General features: G+C 35.7%; 1 protein-coding gene across 3 annotated transcripts; it reads right to left on the bottom strand.

Annotated features, from left to right (window-relative positions):
- Positions 1–575: 575 nt before the first annotated feature.
- Positions 576–16,153, bottom strand: LOC135641267 (importin beta-like SAD2). 3 transcript variants are annotated; one of them, XM_065156530.1, is made up of 22 exons: positions 15,894–16,153; positions 14,930–15,065; positions 14,766–14,853; positions 12,997–13,152; positions 12,546–12,708; positions 12,266–12,450; positions 12,017–12,190; positions 10,751–10,896; positions 10,516–10,639; positions 10,250–10,430; positions 7,401–7,560; positions 7,273–7,314; positions 7,070–7,188; positions 6,790–6,988; positions 6,239–6,370; positions 5,051–5,154; positions 4,704–4,883; positions 3,022–3,161; positions 2,812–2,951; positions 2,142–2,296; positions 1,434–1,557; positions 576–1,340 (listed from the first exon to the last, which is right to left on the bottom strand). In XM_065156530.1, the coding sequence occupies exons 1-22, from the start codon at positions 15,981–15,983 to the stop codon at positions 1,189–1,191; spliced, it is 3,090 nt and encodes a 1,029-aa protein (XP_065012602.1). In that variant the 5' UTR covers positions 15,984–16,153; the 3' UTR covers positions 576–1,188. The 3 variants fall into 3 exon arrangements, with proteins under 3 accessions (XP_065012602.1, XP_065012601.1, XP_065012603.1); XM_065156529.1 differs by having other exon boundaries at positions 1,047–1,340; positions 2,139–2,296; positions 15,894–16,134; XM_065156531.1 differs by lacking the exons at positions 14,930–15,065; positions 15,894–16,153 and adding an exon at positions 14,457–14,625 and having other exon boundaries at positions 1,047–1,340; positions 2,139–2,296; positions 14,766–14,835.
- Between the last annotated feature and the right edge of the window lie 1,518 nt (positions 16,154–17,671).

The following is a 17,671-nucleotide window of genomic DNA, read 5'->3' on the forward strand; positions in this document are numbered from 1 at the left end:
CGCTTAAATGTATTTCTTATGGTTTTCCGTTTTTTTTTTTTTTTACTATTTACAATCTTATTTTAAGAAAAATTCTTGACTACTTCTAAAATATCATGAACGTAAGTATTTTTTTTATAAATAATAAAATTATATTTAATTATTTTTTAAAAAATTACTAATAACAAAAAGAGATTGTGAATGACAAGCTTCTATCAAAATGTTCGTTCTTTGAAAATGATCTAAAAGGTTTTGTGTTCGCATATTGACCGACCACGTCCCCATCGGCACCTGTGTTTCTCAACCAAAAAGTTCAAAGACTTCATCATTAAATGACATTTCCTTGTTACCAGTAACAAAAAGAGATTGTGAATGGCAAGCTTCTATCTAAATGTTCATTCTTTGAAAATGATCAAAAAAGTTTGTGTTCACATGATAACCACAATCCATATAACAAAGCAAAGGCGTCGATGAAAAACAATGGAATCAATTCGCAATACCCAGCAATAACACTTTTGCTTTGGAGGAATCATTGTGCTGCACTTCATTGTGGTGAACCATATAGACAACCTACAGAGTTGTCAGATGCATCGTAGTGAAGTCAAACAAGCTCCAATGTGAATACATTTTTGTTTGCCAAATATGAAGATCAATAGAAGCACGTAGACCAGAAAGAATACTCAGTCCTAGGTACAATCCCATTCTGGGGGATACGAATAAATGTTGGACTCCACCGAACAATATAAAAGACATTGTAGAATCTCTTAGAATAATAATTACACACTATACACTCTATACTGACAACCCATCTTACGCGCAAGAAAGAATTCCTCAAGCAATAGCCTCTGACAGATAAGACTGATGAATCTCTTTCCAACAGATCAAGGAGGAACAGAGATTATGTGACAACTTAATTCACCATGGAGCTGCCACTCCCATGCAGAAAACCATAACAAAACTATCAAAGATAACAGCACAGAGCAGTTCTCGCAGTGCATCTGTTATCTTCATCTCTCCTATCACAGGAGAATCAAAAATTCTAGGAGCATGAAAGCCAGCCCCTATCATCCCTCACGTGGATGATGGCTATATCAACTCCTCAAAGAGACTACCTACGACACCATAACCAAACTCGGTTCTTTCCCACTGACAGAATGGGCAACAAAATGAATAATGGGGATAGCCCTGAAATGTAGCACGGCACTAACATCACTGAGTTGCTGCCTTCTCCAGCTTTTCTTTTTCGATCTCCACTCTTCTCTGCTCAGCATGTTGAGCAACACCACTTGCCAGGGCCTGATAGTGGAAGTCCAAGGTCCGCGTTAGGTTCTGAAACCTAGCGGGATCAGATGCTTGCACAGCTGTAGACAACATCAACATCAAATATAACTGTTTCGGACACATGAAAAAGCATACGCTGGAAAGAATATGTATGAAAATGGAACAATCCTTACCTTGGACAGTATCGATAAAGAATATAAAAGGGTCCACTTCATCAATCGGTGATTGGAATTCCTCATCATCACTGTAATCATCATCTGAGTCATCATCCTCGTCATTTGACTGGAACCCTCTTGCCTGATTTCATTGCAACAAAAATCAAAGATGAGAAAAACATACCCACAAAACAGAAAAAAGCCTAAACAGAGGATCCAACATCGCTATGCAATATGCTCAGAAAATGAAGTAGCCAGAAGAAGAGGAAGATAGGTGAGAGCAATTTTATGTGGCACAGATTTTAACATCCAGCCCTTTTTTCATAGACTTCATCAAGACTTCATCATTTTTTTATCTATATTTTTATTTGAAAACTCTAATTTTTCATTTTAGGATCCTTACTATTACTAACTTCTTGTATATGTTGCTTCTCAGCTACCAAATGTGAAAACATCAAAATCATTTCTAACCTTGTCATTGTTTACAAGTCTTTTAAAGTAAAGGCATGAACCTTGTTGATAACTTTCATAGATGAATATCAATCCAAAACATGAAACTATAAATTGAGCCAAGACCCAAAAGAACTCCCTAGGCGACAGATTTCCAAGTCATTATAAAATTTCTTTTAGCAAAATATGCAAATAACTAGACGTTCTTGAGGGAAAATTCTAATCATTTGTATGCAAAAAAAAATAGAATGAACCAAAAACATTAAATCTAACCACCTCTGCTGCTAACTTTTGGAGCTTTAGACTATCAGCTTCATCCCCATCCTCAGCATCATCTCCCATTTCTTTGTCAGACTCTTCCTCATCTTCATCATCATCTTCAATGCCATCCATATCATCATCTACCTCAGCGTCATCCTGCTTCTTAGCTTCTGCTCATGCACAAGAGGGAGGGTTAGCCAAATAAAAGTAGAAATAATATATCACCTGCCAGAATCATTTCTGCATCTATGTTATCTTGTGGCAGACGCTAGGGCAGAAAAAGAAGAAAAAAGAAACAAAAATGAAAGTGAAAAAGCAAACAGCAAAGAAGAACAAATAAATCATAAAAAGATATGATAACTATAAGTTTGTTTGATGCATATCATTTTGTTAATGATCAAGATGAATTTGTAAGACAAATAAGGACAACCACAGACCAAATTTAATAACCAGGATTACCAAAGACCTATTCATAGAAAGATCCTTTAAAAGTATAAGATAGATAACATAGGCTATTGGGTAAAAAGATGACTAGAAGTAATAGGCTAATTGGGTAAAAAGATGACTAGAAAAAGACATCCACATAAAAAAGGAAACTATGAAGCAACAGCAAAAGATAAGTAAACAAAAAACTTATGAAAAGGCATAGATTCTCCCATAAATCCAAAGCACTGAGATGCTGTACCAGCTACTTGCTCTTTGTAAGAGACAAGAAGTTCAAGTGTTGCTTTAAAAACACGTTCAAATGCTTCTCCTGGCAACTGATCGGCTGGAAGGCCAAGAAGTGAAGTCAGTCCTAAGCAGCAAACCTTTTTATCATGTTCCCTGCAATTAAAAAGGGATATTCAGTCATTCTAATACTAAAAATGACCTGGAAAAGAAAAAGAGTCTTAACCTTTTAAAATTTGCACGCATCCCACTCTTTTTCACTTCTTGTAGCATCTGGAACCAAAGATTGAAAACTTCTGTAGCCACACCAAGCTTATGAAGTATCCCAAGTGTCAATGAAGAATTGTAATATAAAGCATCGGCAATCTGCAAAAGTAACAAGTTGTCGTAATGGAACAGAGACCAATAACTGAAGATAGAAAGAGTGCCAAAAAAATAAAATTCCATTTAATTTGGCACAAACCAACAGCATTGCAACATGAATTTCAAAGATGATATAGCTCTTAGGTAAAATATACGAAAATGCAAGAACAAAGATGAAAACATGACTACTGAGTAATAATTAATTATCTAGGCAGATGGAGCTTGGATTTGAATTAGGAATAAGAATATCAAAAATGAATACCAGCATGACACAACTTTGCAAGAACATCGCACAAAGAGGTATCCAGATAACAATAACAGAAGACATAACCACCTTAAATAAAAGATTCTCTCAGTCTGTTTAATGATTGTTAAACAAGACTGTAGGTTCTGGGTGCTTCTTGTACTCTCTAAGGCTTGCAGGGTTTGACCTTGAAAGTAATGCATGTTATATTGTTGCAGGTGTGTTGAATAATATATTAGAGCTAGGAACAGGAATGCTACTTGCCAAATTTTTATTTCCAGTGTTTTTTAACCAGTTGGTGTTCCAGGAAGCATGATTTCAAATAGGAAATTACTGCTTATCCTGTTTGATTAAAATAGAGGTTCAAGGTCATTAAAACAGAGAGAAGACTTAAAATTCAACAGCTAAACTGTATCCTAAACAATGCACGGTTAAGAACCCTAACCCACTAATTTCTATTTTGCTGTCTGTTTACAGTAGCAATTTTCATTGGTTATTGCCTTAAGAGAAAAAGAACGAAATAAATTCATTAGAAAACATACAATCAGAATCAAATCCAGAGTGTAGCAACTTAGTTACTTTTTATCTCCAGAAGCAAACTGGTTTAAATCTTCAAAGTAAACCACGATAACAGCAAATGTTACTCCTAAGTCCTAAACAATACCTAATAGCAACTTTCCAACCCTTTGGGTACCAGCCACACTTGTCCTGCATCAACCTTGGACGAAGAAGAATGAACTCAGAGCAGCACAAGTTGTCACCACTTCTACCATAATAGAAAAGTCTATAACATGACCACTGAAAGTGCATTCAGATTTTATGTCACCTTAGTTAAGGTTTCCAATAATTTTATTGGCAAGGAACTAGAAAATACAGGACTAGAAAAAACTTGCATTTTATGAGACTATAAACTACGTAAATATGGTCAAGTAGCCAAGGATCCATTAAAACAAACAAAGCTTAACAACTTGCACAATCCAACATAAAATTTCTAAATATACAAGTCACAGAAATTGTTTCTTAGCCTATTTTCATCTGTGCCTTAAATGACATAAAGATAAATAGATTTATATTTCAGTGAATCCAAATAAAAAAGAACTTACACAATGGAGTAGTTCATAAGAATTAAGTTGGAACGATGCATGCAGATGTCCACACACATGTTTCTATAAAGTCCTTCCTGAATTTAAGGTTAGGACTCCCTAGTCTATTAGATAGTAAAAAATTATACAAAGAAAACAGTATACTCAGCACTAGATTCAAAATATATAAATACTGTTACTTAATATCAAATTACTCACCACTAGCATCAAGAGGCACTTCAAGTATGACCTCTCTGCTTGACGTAATCGTTCAATTGTGATCCTTAGATAAGGCTCAACCCAGTGATCCACTTGACCTTTACAATTTTGAAAGACAACTTCAATAAGCTTAGGAGCAGGTTCCATATCAGCATCATCAATGTTTCTGTCTGACATTATCTGCAATTGTATCACCAAATATGATTGAGGTCATGATTTAATGAAAATTTTCTATTTAAATGTCACAGGTATTCATCCAAGTTGACTCATGTTTAAAGATTTTTACTGATAATGAGACATCAAAATTGAAAGGAATAGGCATGTTCTTTGTAGTAACTAGAACTTACAGTTGACAGTGTATTCCATAAGCTTTGCTGGTAGTCAGGGTCCTTGCATGTAAGATAATGTGATGTACTCCTGGATATATAGTTGTCCAAAGGAACAAGAATATCTGGAAGAAAATAGCACTTACTAAATTTCAATGTGCATTTACAAAAGGGAACACTGATAAGAAGATCATTGCAATAAAATATATGCAATTACCTGATACCCAAAGCATAAACAAATAATTATATTATCCACCTACGTAAGAACAGAAAACATTCGATACTAATTTAACAAAAAGCAGAAAGAACAACTAAACAATCACTACATGACTACAATAACCAGATAAATCATTAAAAGAAAGGCAGTTACATGAACAAGGTAGACAAGAAACAAACAGTCAGCCAGTTCAATATTTATTAGTTAATGGAATAAATATTTGATAATCAAAGTGATAAATATTCAAAAATGCCCCGGCTGATTTATTATTTTTTGTATTATAAAGCATTGGTCTAATAGTGTAATAATAAAATTAAAAGAAATATAGGGAGACCTACCTTATAAGTGTCCAGCAAGTAAAACCTACCTAATTAAGGTATTGAGCACAAAAATTTCGGTAAATATGAGCCTAGCCTAATTTTAATTCACAATTTCAAAGATTGATTTACATTCACCAACTAAATCAGCTACTATACATGAGTTCAATTGATAAACTGCAAATTCTATCATTCTGCCAAGTCTGCCAACTGCTCTTGAAGAAGCCAATTATTGTGAATAGCATGCGCCTTAGTAAGAAAAACCAGCAGCTGACACATCTTACGGTCACTGACCTTAAGAAATTATTGGTATCTTAATCAGGATAACCAAATCCTATAGCACTCCACTGAATATTAAGAGTGCATTTACATCCAATCATCCTTAGCATTCCAATGGATGGGAAAACAATGACATTCCTGAAATTACCCAAACAAATGAGGATACTAGTATGCACCCAAATTTTGTAATTAATCTCAGAGTAAACATCAAATAAATGTGCATGCAGAACTACAAAGAGGAAGCACATGATACATCAAAAGAAAATAACATCGGAGTTTAACATGCTGGATGGACTTTCATTGTAGCACAAATAAAGAGGACTTGACAGCAGTGTGCAAGAAATAAAGCTTCAAAAGAACAACAGTAATTAATATTATAAAAAAGCAAAGCCTTACTATCGAAGAAATCTATAGCCCAATCTCCAAGTGCATCCATAATTAAAGGCCAAAGGCTCCACATCTCCAACGAGATTGTTGGCGAGTAAAACGTCATATAGGAGACTATTTCTAAAACTTCTTCAAAAACATCTGCAATAAACAAAATCATTATATTAATGCAAAACAAAAAGCAAGAGGACTTGAAACAAGTTCCCCAAAAAATTCAATTCAATGTACCAAAACTTGCAACTTGAAGTTACTGGATCAAGCAATATGCTTGCAATGAGCCATCAATAACACATAAGAGCCTAACTATATCCAATAAATTTAATGCTTGTATATATCTTGCTTTGAGTTTGGTGGTGTATTAGAGTTCTAAATATAGTTATAGTACAGGTCAAATAGTTGTAAAAGTTGTATTTTAAGAGTTTAAAGGACTATAGTGATGGGAATTTGGAGGGTGACAATTGCCACATAAAAGGAAAGTTTAATAGAGGACATTTAGAATACAAATATAGCCCACTGATCAGAATCACATGCATTTAATAAAGGACATCTAGAATATGTACCTTGGCCATCTGTAGTCAGCATTTTCCGCATAATAGGTAATAAGGTAGGCTCAACTTGGACAAAGAGATGGGGAAGCCCACTAACAGATTCAAGAATAGTGCTTATGGCACGTAAACATCCAACAGCTGCTAGAGCACCTGCATCATCAGCTTCATCATCTGATTCTGATGCATCCAGGCACCTCCAAAATGCAGCAGCCTGCACATAATTTCTCAGAGAATAAAGGATTTTACAAAGACTATATACAAGAAAACCAGCATCAACATGCAATTACATTACCAGATTCTGGCACAACCCAAAAGCATATGGTGCCATCTCTTCACCAAATTTGTCGACGATAGTCTCAAGAGTGAAAACAAGGTCCTCGTTCTCCACTTCATTCATAAGTTTAAAGAACTCTGCAGAGAGAAAATTAAGAATCTTATTTCGAAATTCACATAATGTGCAATGCAAACATACTCAGATAAGTAGCAGAAAAATACCATCAAGTAATTGAGGAAGAATTGGACGAATCTCATTCAGATCTGTACAAGAGATAATGATCTCAGAGACTTTGCTTTGCTTAAAAAAGGAAACACTAAAATAAACAAACATGATTATAAAATCATACCTTTGCAAGCCTCAACAAAGGAGCGCAATGCAAATACCGAGTCAACACGCACAGGAAGCTCTGGATCTCGCAGGCCGGAGACAACACAGTGAAACACTCTGCGAAAATTGTTCTGATCTGAAAAGTTGATATGGGCATATTGCCCTGCAACCCATGCTGCCTAGTTAAGAAAAAAGTAAACTCAGAAGTCCATAAAGCAAAAGGACTGATGCACTATTACGTATATCTACCATTTCAAGATTCAAGTGCAGAACAATCTTCTTTAAGAAACACCAAAGAAAAAGACGAAGAAGAGTAGTATTATGTTTTTTCTCCTGAACAAAAGTTAGCTTCCACAATAAGGAACCATACAAATATTATTTGCACAAGAGGGGTATCTATCTAACACTTTCTAGATTATCATCTGTAAGTCTCCAACTACATTTCATGGACTGAAACGCTTACATTTCATAGCTTATCATCTGTAAGTTAGCTTGAAGACATTCTCATTAGAGGGACGAGTATAGATAATTTTTAAACTGCATAGAAGCATCAATGTTCTCTTTCTTCCGTTTCTTCTCTAAGTTGTGAAAGAGATCTCCAACCATCTTTGTCCAACATGATGTAGCTGCTAATAATAATCAAACCACCACCTATAGCAGATATATTAAATAAAAACCACTAATTTACTCTAGCATTCTCTGACCTTAAATTCTTACAAAAATTAAGAAATCCCAGACACCATATCGGCAGTATTACAAAGGAAAAATGACTAATAACCACTAAAATTATGTCGCCAATATTGAGGGCATCAGGCTTAGTTGCTCTTGAGGTATAGTGTTCTGTGAGAAGTTGAACCACACTGATACATCATTGCCAATTGAAAAAAGATGGAGCCAGCTAGCTGAAGAGGCAGCTAGCTGGGAGCATAACACAGAGGTATTGAGAGGAAAGACCAAGACCATAAGAAAAAACTCTCATTAGATCACATGGAGGTTAGATGGGTGACATAAAGTTATTGCGGTTTTGTTAACCATGATCCTAAAAAAGTAATGCTTAAATAATTGCCCACAATTACATAATGACCAAGAAGATATATACTAATTAAATTTAGCAATACTAATTAAATGGAATAGGAATAGTTGAGGTACTGTTTGTTAAGTTGATTAACAATGCGTCTGGTATGAAATTAACCTGCTTGAAACAATCCATGAACAAACAAAAAATCAGTAATCATCCATCATAAGATTACAAGCTATGATCCTGAACCTTGTAAGCATTGTAATGGTAAAAGCAATGAATGCAATTTTGCATGAACCAGTCCATCCTGACAGATATTTAGCACTTAAGCATAAACCGAGATGTAGACTGCCTCATTTCGAGCAGTCCAGTCCAATTTATTTTAAATGTTGGGCATGGTCATTTCATTTTAAAAGACCCCAAACCGGATGCCCTTTAGTACTTGCAACTCCAATTTTCTTAAAGATGTTAGGCCTTGTTTTTCTGTTTTAACCGGATTACTTTTAGGGCTCACAAGTTCCAGTGTCTTTTAGGGCTTGCAAGGGTTCACAAAACAATTCTCCCTGTCCGCACAATCACCCGATCTGGCTGCCCACCCTTCGCCACTCGTCCACCCGTCACTTGCCGCTGGCCTCATCCCCAGTATTTCTCCTTATCCACCTCTTAATTCTCCTCCTCTTCTCCACTGTCTCCTCCTGCCTTCTTCCTCTCCTCTTCCCCCACAGAATGGTACTATGATTCATGTTGGCATACTATGTGTTGGTACACCGACATTGATCAAACCCATACCAGTCCGGCTATCAACTGGTATGGGTCCAGACTCAATTCCATTCTTTGGACAAAAATACATTGCAAGGTATTTGACCTCTCTACATACTTCAGAAGAAAGCCATTGTTAAACTCCACAAGACATTTCCACCAACTTGTGCTAAAGGCATGTTAATTGTGACAAATTTGACACCTCAAATTACAAAATAACAGATGAACTATGTAAGCTATTAAGGATTGAGTTCCACCAACAATTTGGCACTTAAAAATTATAGTTGAACATTGCATGCCATTACAAGCTTTTCATTTCCACTCCTAGAAACTTCCAATGTCTAAAATAATTTCAGGGCCCAATCCCTTCGCTACACGAAACTACAACCAAAAAGTATATTGGCAGGCATTTGGTACCTATAGATACAAGATTTGTCTTGGCTACATATTTGACACCAAATCAAGATCCACCTGTCATAAAACTCCATCAGATCAACTATAGGATACTATCTTTTTAAGTTGCTGATTCACAGTGCTTAAAAAAAGTCTTAAGTGATGAGGACAAGGTGGCCCATGTCTCTGAGAGCTTCAGAGCAAAGAAACTCAACAGTGTATAAATTGCAGGACCAATGACTTACAGGGCAACAAAATCATAGCTATCTTTGGAATCTTGGAATTCATTTTGACTGACCCAAATATCAGTAAGCCCAGCAAACCAAGAAAATCACTGGATTCACCATAAAGGGCAGAATGAAGACCAAACTGAAACATCACCCAAATGTATAATGTTCATGTCTTCAGTTATCACATAAAAACCAGCAAATGAACTATAAAGGAGATGTAAAAGAGTTTTAGCTGAAATTATGAATTAAGAAGCAACATCAAAGACATCTGCCATGCTTCTAATGGGAAATACATATTCATGCTACATTAAATTCTGACCATCAACATAGAATCAAAAATCCAAAAGTAATCAACATCAGTGGTCAATAGAAAAAAAAAATTCACTGTTCAACAGTAGTAAAACATTACTGAGAATAAAGGGTTTAACCATTCAACCAAATTGACCACAAAGTTATGAGAAAGCAAACCTTAGCTCGAAGATGACCAATAGGACTTGTGAATTCAGGAAGAACATGTTGCACTAACATGCGTTCCAGCTCTGACTTATAAGGCTCTGTTTGCTTAAGTTTATCACACAACGTTCCAATAGCTAGAAGAGCACCATCTTTCTGACGATATGGCTTGAACTCGACAGATGCCTCATTGTATCTGGTTAGATACAATCATGTTCAATACTAAATATGTCATTTGTAGTAATATTCAGGTAATGTCAAGGGTCTAGAAGAATATATACCTCGTAAAAATATCCACAATGAAATGAATGAACTTCTGGAAGTTTCCTTTCCCACGCTTTCTAACTAATTCACTCACAAAGTCCATGGCTGCAGTACGAGGACTGTACAAATCTTCTATAATATCTGTACAACGGAGAAAAAGTTATTAACCTAATGATCATCATACCAAAAAAAGTTTTAGAATATCATATTTGTTGGACTTTCATCTTATTGCAGAATAGACAAAAGACTCACCATAGCCCTTCCTAACATACTCATGTGGGTCTTCACTCCATAATTTCTGATCATTGTCATTGAAACACATAAGTGGAAAGACTATCTCAAAAAGAATGATGTCAAGCTGAGGCTGCAGCAATTGGTACATACTAGTCTTTGAAATACTGCACATAAGATTCAAAAAAAAAAAAAATTGAGGCCATTGACAACATAGATTGCTAAAATTCTACAGCACAGGACCACCTGAGGATAAGAAAAAGGTTTTATCATACCGCACTTCGTATTTTCGTATCACATGGCACAAAGGAGTTACAATCAACAATTTGAGCACACTACAAGTCTAAGACATAAGGAAACCAAGGGAAAATAAACAGTAACTTCTAGTCTTCTAGCATTTATATTTGACAATCTCTTATTGTATTATTAGCTTTTACTTGTCTTAAAAATGTTCAATTACCTTATTTATCTTTATCTTGCCTTATTATCATTATTTTATATAGAGATTATCTTCATCAAACTTTATATTTTTTTTGATTTGATTGACTATATTAACTTTTTTTCCCACACAATAAAGGAGCTACACAACCATGCAGGTGGCAGTATTAAGGAATATTAGATTAAACCAAAAGTACAAATAAAAAATCTTACTAAATGATTATGGTACAAGCCAGTTTTGCTCCTGTAGCAACTTCTAAAAGCTAATGGCAAATTCACCTAAAGATAAAAATTGCCTGACTAGCAAACCTCAAATAAACAAGACCAGCGAGAATATTGTATTTCCCTGTTAGACAACGGAATGAACCTAGCACCTGACAACCAAAAATACAAAACATTCTTGACTGTTTCCAAAGAATTTGATCCATGTGAATACCATTATGTATTTGGCAATTCTCATAATATATGCCTATTTTTTAGTTCATACACCCATCACAGGTTACAGCTCAGTTTTATAATTTTTTTCTTAATCATAATAAGGTCAAGGGATTCTTCCTTTTTTCCATTAACTTCACCTTAAAGAGTTCCGACTGAGAACTCGCTCTTTAACTAAACGATCCAAAGAAAAAAATAAAGGAAAATAGGATATGAAGGATCACAGAAGCCCACGGAAAGAAGTCTGAAAAATTCAGGACTATTTGCTATGGCTGAAAAAACAAATTATTAATGAATCAAAATAACAATTAAATCAATGTAACATAGTTTCTCAATTGTTGTCCATACCCAACATGACTTGACTGTACCAGCAAACTCAAAGTTACATATACAGCTGCATTAAGCAAGACTAACCTGCTGCTGAGATATTGAAGTATAAGGTTGGTAACTCTATCAGGTAAATATTCGCCTATACGAATTGCATTAAGTAACTGAAGGTAGCAACCCAAAATTCTTCCAGCATAATTCTTTTGAAACATTTGAGCAAATGCTTTGCTCTCTGGCTTCTGAAGCTTCAGATCACCAAACCTGTGAGTCCTAACCACAAGTTAATTAAGCACCAAACATAACTAAAAAAATTCCTTTTTTACCAATTTAACCCACCGAGTATATAAACGATTTAAAATGTGGATTGTCCACTTCTTGACTTTCCACCATGTCCAAGATTTCTTGACGTCCGGATCAGATGGTTGCCCTTCTAAAGGAACAGGTCTCTCCAATATATTCAAGAACAGAGCCATCCATGCACCGAACACATTGGGATCAAATAGCTGTCGTGGGATCTCTAACTGCAAAGAGTTTTAGACAATAGAAAACAAGAAATCTTAACTATCTTTTTGCTGGAAGTCTAGTGAGAAACTAAGAAAGTCATATTAGGACTTACATATATGGATGACCAGAATATTTTACATATGAGTTTGATTAAATCAGCTACTTCAATTGTTGGGTTAACAATCTGAACAAGTTTGTTAAATACATTTAGTAAAAGAGGGAATGTCTCTTCAACAACTGCATAAAGTGGTATTCGTTCTTCATCGGACTTGAACCTAGAGAAGTAAAAACATTTAGTTAATAAACAATAGCAAGTAACTCATGAAACAGATTTTTTACGTATAATTTTCTGATAATAAACTGATTTTTTAATAAAAAGTATACTGTATGAACAATTAATCATTGATGTGCTTATCAAAGAAGCAAGCATTTAATGACTTGCTGATATTTGGTAATTAGTATCAACATAAAAAAGAGATGTTTTATAAAGCAAACAGAAATTTTTTTCTTTAGAATACAATAAGATTATTAAGTAATAAGACTTATTCGTATAGAATACTCACTCATATTTCCTGGCAAGAACCCGTAATACATATAAAGCTCCTAACACTTGTTGATCTTGCGATAGCAAATTGCACTTAATCCAGTGAAGAAGACTTGGCCACTTTTCCGGATAATCAGCTTGGATGATTGTTTTAATGCATTCTCCAAGTTGAGCTCTGTTTCATGTCAATAACATATCAGAAGAGCCAACAATACCATCCAGAAATCACTGAGAATCATAAGTGACAATTCAAAGGAAAAGACAGAGATCATAGTAATTTCTTTCATGAAATGCAAGATGTACATCAGGGCCATGGAGATGCAGACATTGATGCATCAACTTTAATGCAAAAAATCTTCATGCAGAACTATCGCATTTACGAAAACCTGTTGGTCGAGTTAAAAATCAGCTATAACTCATATCGATGGCTTCGATAAAGGAAAAAAGGTTTAAATATTAGCAGCAAACCTATCCCGTTTACTTAGATATATAAGAAATCAAATAAAAAGGATATAGATGAAGAAAGATCGAGAGAAGTAGCCAGGAGGGGTAACAACACCAGAATTAAGCAGAAAAGATTATCGATTCAAGTCCGATACAAGTTACAACCAAGTGTGGCCCAGGTTAATGTATAGACCAACTAGACATTCTCTGAATACATTAAAGGAAGACATAATTTTATCCTACTTCGAACTCAAATAATATCTTGGCAATTTTCTTCATCAAAATCTAGAAAATCTCACTCTAATCTATGAACATTTATTTGATTTAAATATATTTGCACAAAATCTAATTACATTGATCAATCTATCATGCCTCAGCTTAGACCTAACCTACACCTAGATAATGAATGTAATAAATTAAGCATATTTGGATCTCCAAAACACAAAAACACTATTCACATGATGCCTATTGCTGAAAGATGTATGTCCAAAAATATCTGTTCAATTAAGAACATAAAAGATAATTGAATCAAAGGTTTGATTTTTAACTATACATTTGTCACCATAATGAGCCAGCATGGTAGTGTGAACAAGCCAAAATTGTGCAGAAATATATGTCAGCACAGTCTTGATGCAACATGCATTGTGCCGAGATGTGTCAGGGCAGACTGCAAGAGTAGAACACTTTGAAACTCCCCGAGACCCAAAAACATGAATCAGATTAAAACATCTAAAAGCTAAGCCTACAAAATAATTCTTGAAAGAAGAACCATATACGAACATATAAAGAACATTCAGGTGGTTTCTCTCTGAGACAGAATGTGAAAAGTAGTCACAAGCAAGGTCGACCCATATTCTCGACGAAGTATTATTATAAAAAAAATATGGCTTCATACCAGTACAGCATGATTCATTTAATTTAACTTTATGCAATGATATTGGGTGGTATGGGTCGATATATCTCCTGATACAATATCATTCTGGTCCCACAGGTTAATGAAACCGATATTGTAACATGACTGAAATCCTTGCTTACAAGAAAATCGTAGTCTTGAAGAAGTTCCAAAAGCACCAAGACACCAGCATCCGCACGTGTAAGTCACACCAAAGAAAATATTGTATTATCCAAGAAGATTATGACAAGCATCCAGAGAAAACTTCATGCTTCAGATCCAGAATTAATAAATTCAATGGACGGATGGAGTCTGTTTTAACAGAGATAACAAGAGAGGTAGCAATAATAGCAAAGAGAAAATTCATCATGAGAAAGACATTTGATAAAATTGGCAACCAAGTGTCACAAAAGTTCGTTAATGGAAAAAAAAAAGATAATCAAATAATGTACCTCAGCAGTGGCGGAACTTGTGCAACAAATCCAAGAATATTCTCACGAACCATGCTCTTGTCAGTCTCTAATACCTTTTGGGCCTCACCTAAACAAGAACAGTAGTCATTTGGCAGATTAACAATTAGTCAATTGAAAAGAATTTAACTCATGATTGCTTGTACCAGGCTCATCAGGCGACCAGTTTTTCGCCACAAAATTTTTGAAATGAATGCTTGCAACTTGGCGTACACCCATATCACAAGTACCATCTACTACAATCTGCAACAACCTCACCATATGCAGTGGCGTATACTGGAACTGCATGAAAGTATGAAACAAAAAATTCATATTTACAAACCTAATGAGATGCATGATCAACAATGAATTACACGGGTTCCACGTTTATCTAACATGTCTAATTTATAGGATAACATTGCCCTGCTACACAGTCAAATCACTAAGAAAATTAGCAATTGTCAATTCTGTCTCATTACAACAGGAACATTCTCGGAAGAAGACAAAAAGAGAAAACGTAGCATCAAAAACCCAATTGGTGCATCGTTATTACCAGATCCTATATTTGCTCACACCAGTCCACTTATGGGTTTATACCCTGTTGGTTCATATTTTATGAAAGAAAACGTGTAAACTAATTCCCTGATTAAGCATATCTTATTATGGCAGTGTAACCTATAGAAAATCATTCTTTGTTATTAATGCCTCACTGGATGACAAGAACTAAAGTAAGATCACTTTTTAATTATACCCAGAAACAGAAAACACCATTACGAAAAACATAAAAGGGATGACACTATAAACCATGATCTACAATTGTCCTTGAGATGTGCGACTCAGAAACCGAGACAAACAGGTCCGTTTCGCCCTTGGCAATGAGCTGAACTGAGATGACAATCGATATTGCTTGGCTGAATCAATTAAACAGCATCACCATAACCTTGAAGCTCTACTCGATCAAATTTCAAAAACCCATCTAAAACACAAACCCATCTAAAACACACACAATATGCGACAAGTTCCCACGATCATACAGTAGCCAACACCATCAACAGCAGCAGGGAACCAATCATGAACCTGAAACCCGACGAAACCAAGAAATCAAGAAAAGCAAAGAGGGACGCAATTCACCTGATTGAGACTCTCCTCGGCGGCCTTCCGCTCGTCGGGGATGGGGCTGAGAGCGGCGCGGAGGACGACGGTGAGGCCGGCGAGATCCATCGCAACCGAGGAAATCCGGAGCACCACGGATTCCCGGCCGACCGGAGGAGGAGAGGGCGAGTGGCAGGGGCCGGACTAGGGTTCCGGATGCGCTGACTAGGGCTCCGAGGAGGCGGGGGAAGATGCGACGAGCGAGAGAGATGGGGGATGGCAAGAAGATCTCGTTACTTGAGAGCGAGCAGGCGAGCGATCGGACGGGTATTTAAGCCTAGGGTTACAGCGTGGCTGTCCGAACCGGTCCGAACCGGCTTCCAGGGATCCTCTCCACGACTCATTACGTTCCTAAAAAATCCTTTCGGCGGGTCCCACTGAATCCGACGGTCATGATGAGATCAACGGAGCCAGTTAATGGTACAAGAATGGACACGGTTATTGGAGGGGATACGAACACGGTCGGCTCGCCGAGCCGCGGGTGCGAGCGTGAGTATTACGCGGCCCCTATCATTGGTTTCTTCCACATGACGAAGCACGCTTTTTTCGCACCCGAAAATATACCCACAGGAAACCACCTGCGGGACCCACCTGTGTCGCCCTATTTCTACCGCTGGTACCGCGTGGGTTAAGTTTTCTGGAACTAATCAACATTCACTTCGCTTACGGCGCGCTTGGTGGCGCACCCACGTGTGCGAGCGAGGTTTTGACTTGCGGTAAGTGGTAAATGTTAGTGCAGTGAAAACAATAACAATACTAGTAACCTTTATGTGCTTTTAAACATTAAAAACATTACTGCAGTAAAATTATGATAATAATAATAATTATTATTAGCAATGTAGAAAATGGAATGGAAGGGAAGAGAAAGGGGGAAAAAACCTTAGCTTTTTAGGGTGGTGAAGTAAAAAAGGACTAGAGAGTAGAGGGGAGGGCACAGAGATACAGCTGTTATATGCAGAGGTACAGGGATTCTAGTCGACAAGTTCATGATTGAGCTTTTTGGCAGGTGTATCAGTTTAGGTCTTATGATACGTGTTCATCATCAAATTGTCAAGATGTTCCCTGGGTGGGTTCATCGGCAGATCTACTAACTGTTCTTCTCTTTTGGTTTTTTGGGGGTATATTTTCTTCAGTGGGTAAAATGTGTTAGGAAGGATTTACCAGCTTATGAGTATATCTGCAATTTACTTGAAACTTCAGAAAAGAATTGCTGCATATGAAACTTGCATAGAGAGAGATCAGTGTTGTATCCGATTATAACTAATTTTACCTTCCACAGAGGATTTGAAAATCTACTTAAGATTTTGTTTTCAAAGAATAAATGATGAAGATAAAATTTGAACCTAAAATCTTATAACTAACCGACGGTATATTCGATTAACAAAAAAAAAGATAACTTTTATGTTAGATTTATCTTTGAATTCTATATTTATAATAATAATAATAATAATATTATTATTATTTTTCATGTATGATAAACTAAAAAAATAAAATCATGATTATATTTAGAAATTATGAAATATTATATATCTTATCATTTAGGGATAATAAAAATTATATATTTCTAATTTTTAAAAATCATAAAATTTTAGGGTTTTTCTAGGGGTGATTGTTGTAAGAATTAAATATAAAAAAAAATATGGAGTGATGCACATGAAGAGTAAAAAAATTATTAATAATAAATAATATTTTTTAGTTTAAGAAACAAACACCAAATGGTCAAATAAACAAATGGCTTGGAAGGAATTCAGTCTCCA

Source organism: Musa acuminata, chromosome BXJ3-6 (assembly GCF_036884655.1).
Source record: "Musa acuminata AAA Group cultivar baxijiao chromosome BXJ3-6, Cavendish_Baxijiao_AAA, whole genome shotgun sequence".
Taxonomy (NCBI): domain Eukaryota; kingdom Viridiplantae; phylum Streptophyta; class Magnoliopsida; order Zingiberales; family Musaceae; genus Musa; species Musa acuminata.

Bases quoted from the DNA above. Each gene is read 5' to 3' on its own strand.
- LOC135641267 (XM_065156529.1), bottom strand. From the start codon at position 15,983: ATGGATCTCGCCGGCCTCACCGTCGTCCTCCGCGCCGCTCTCAGCCCC. The intron at 14,854-14,929 runs GTACAAGCAATC...GTTCTTGTTTAG, and splicing joins CTGGTCGCCTGATGAGCCTG to GTGAGGCCCAAAAGGTATTA. The intron at 3,162-4,703 runs GTGAGTAATTTG...TTACTTTTGCAG, and splicing joins AGTGCCTCTTGATGCTAGTG to ATTGCCGATGCTTTATATTA.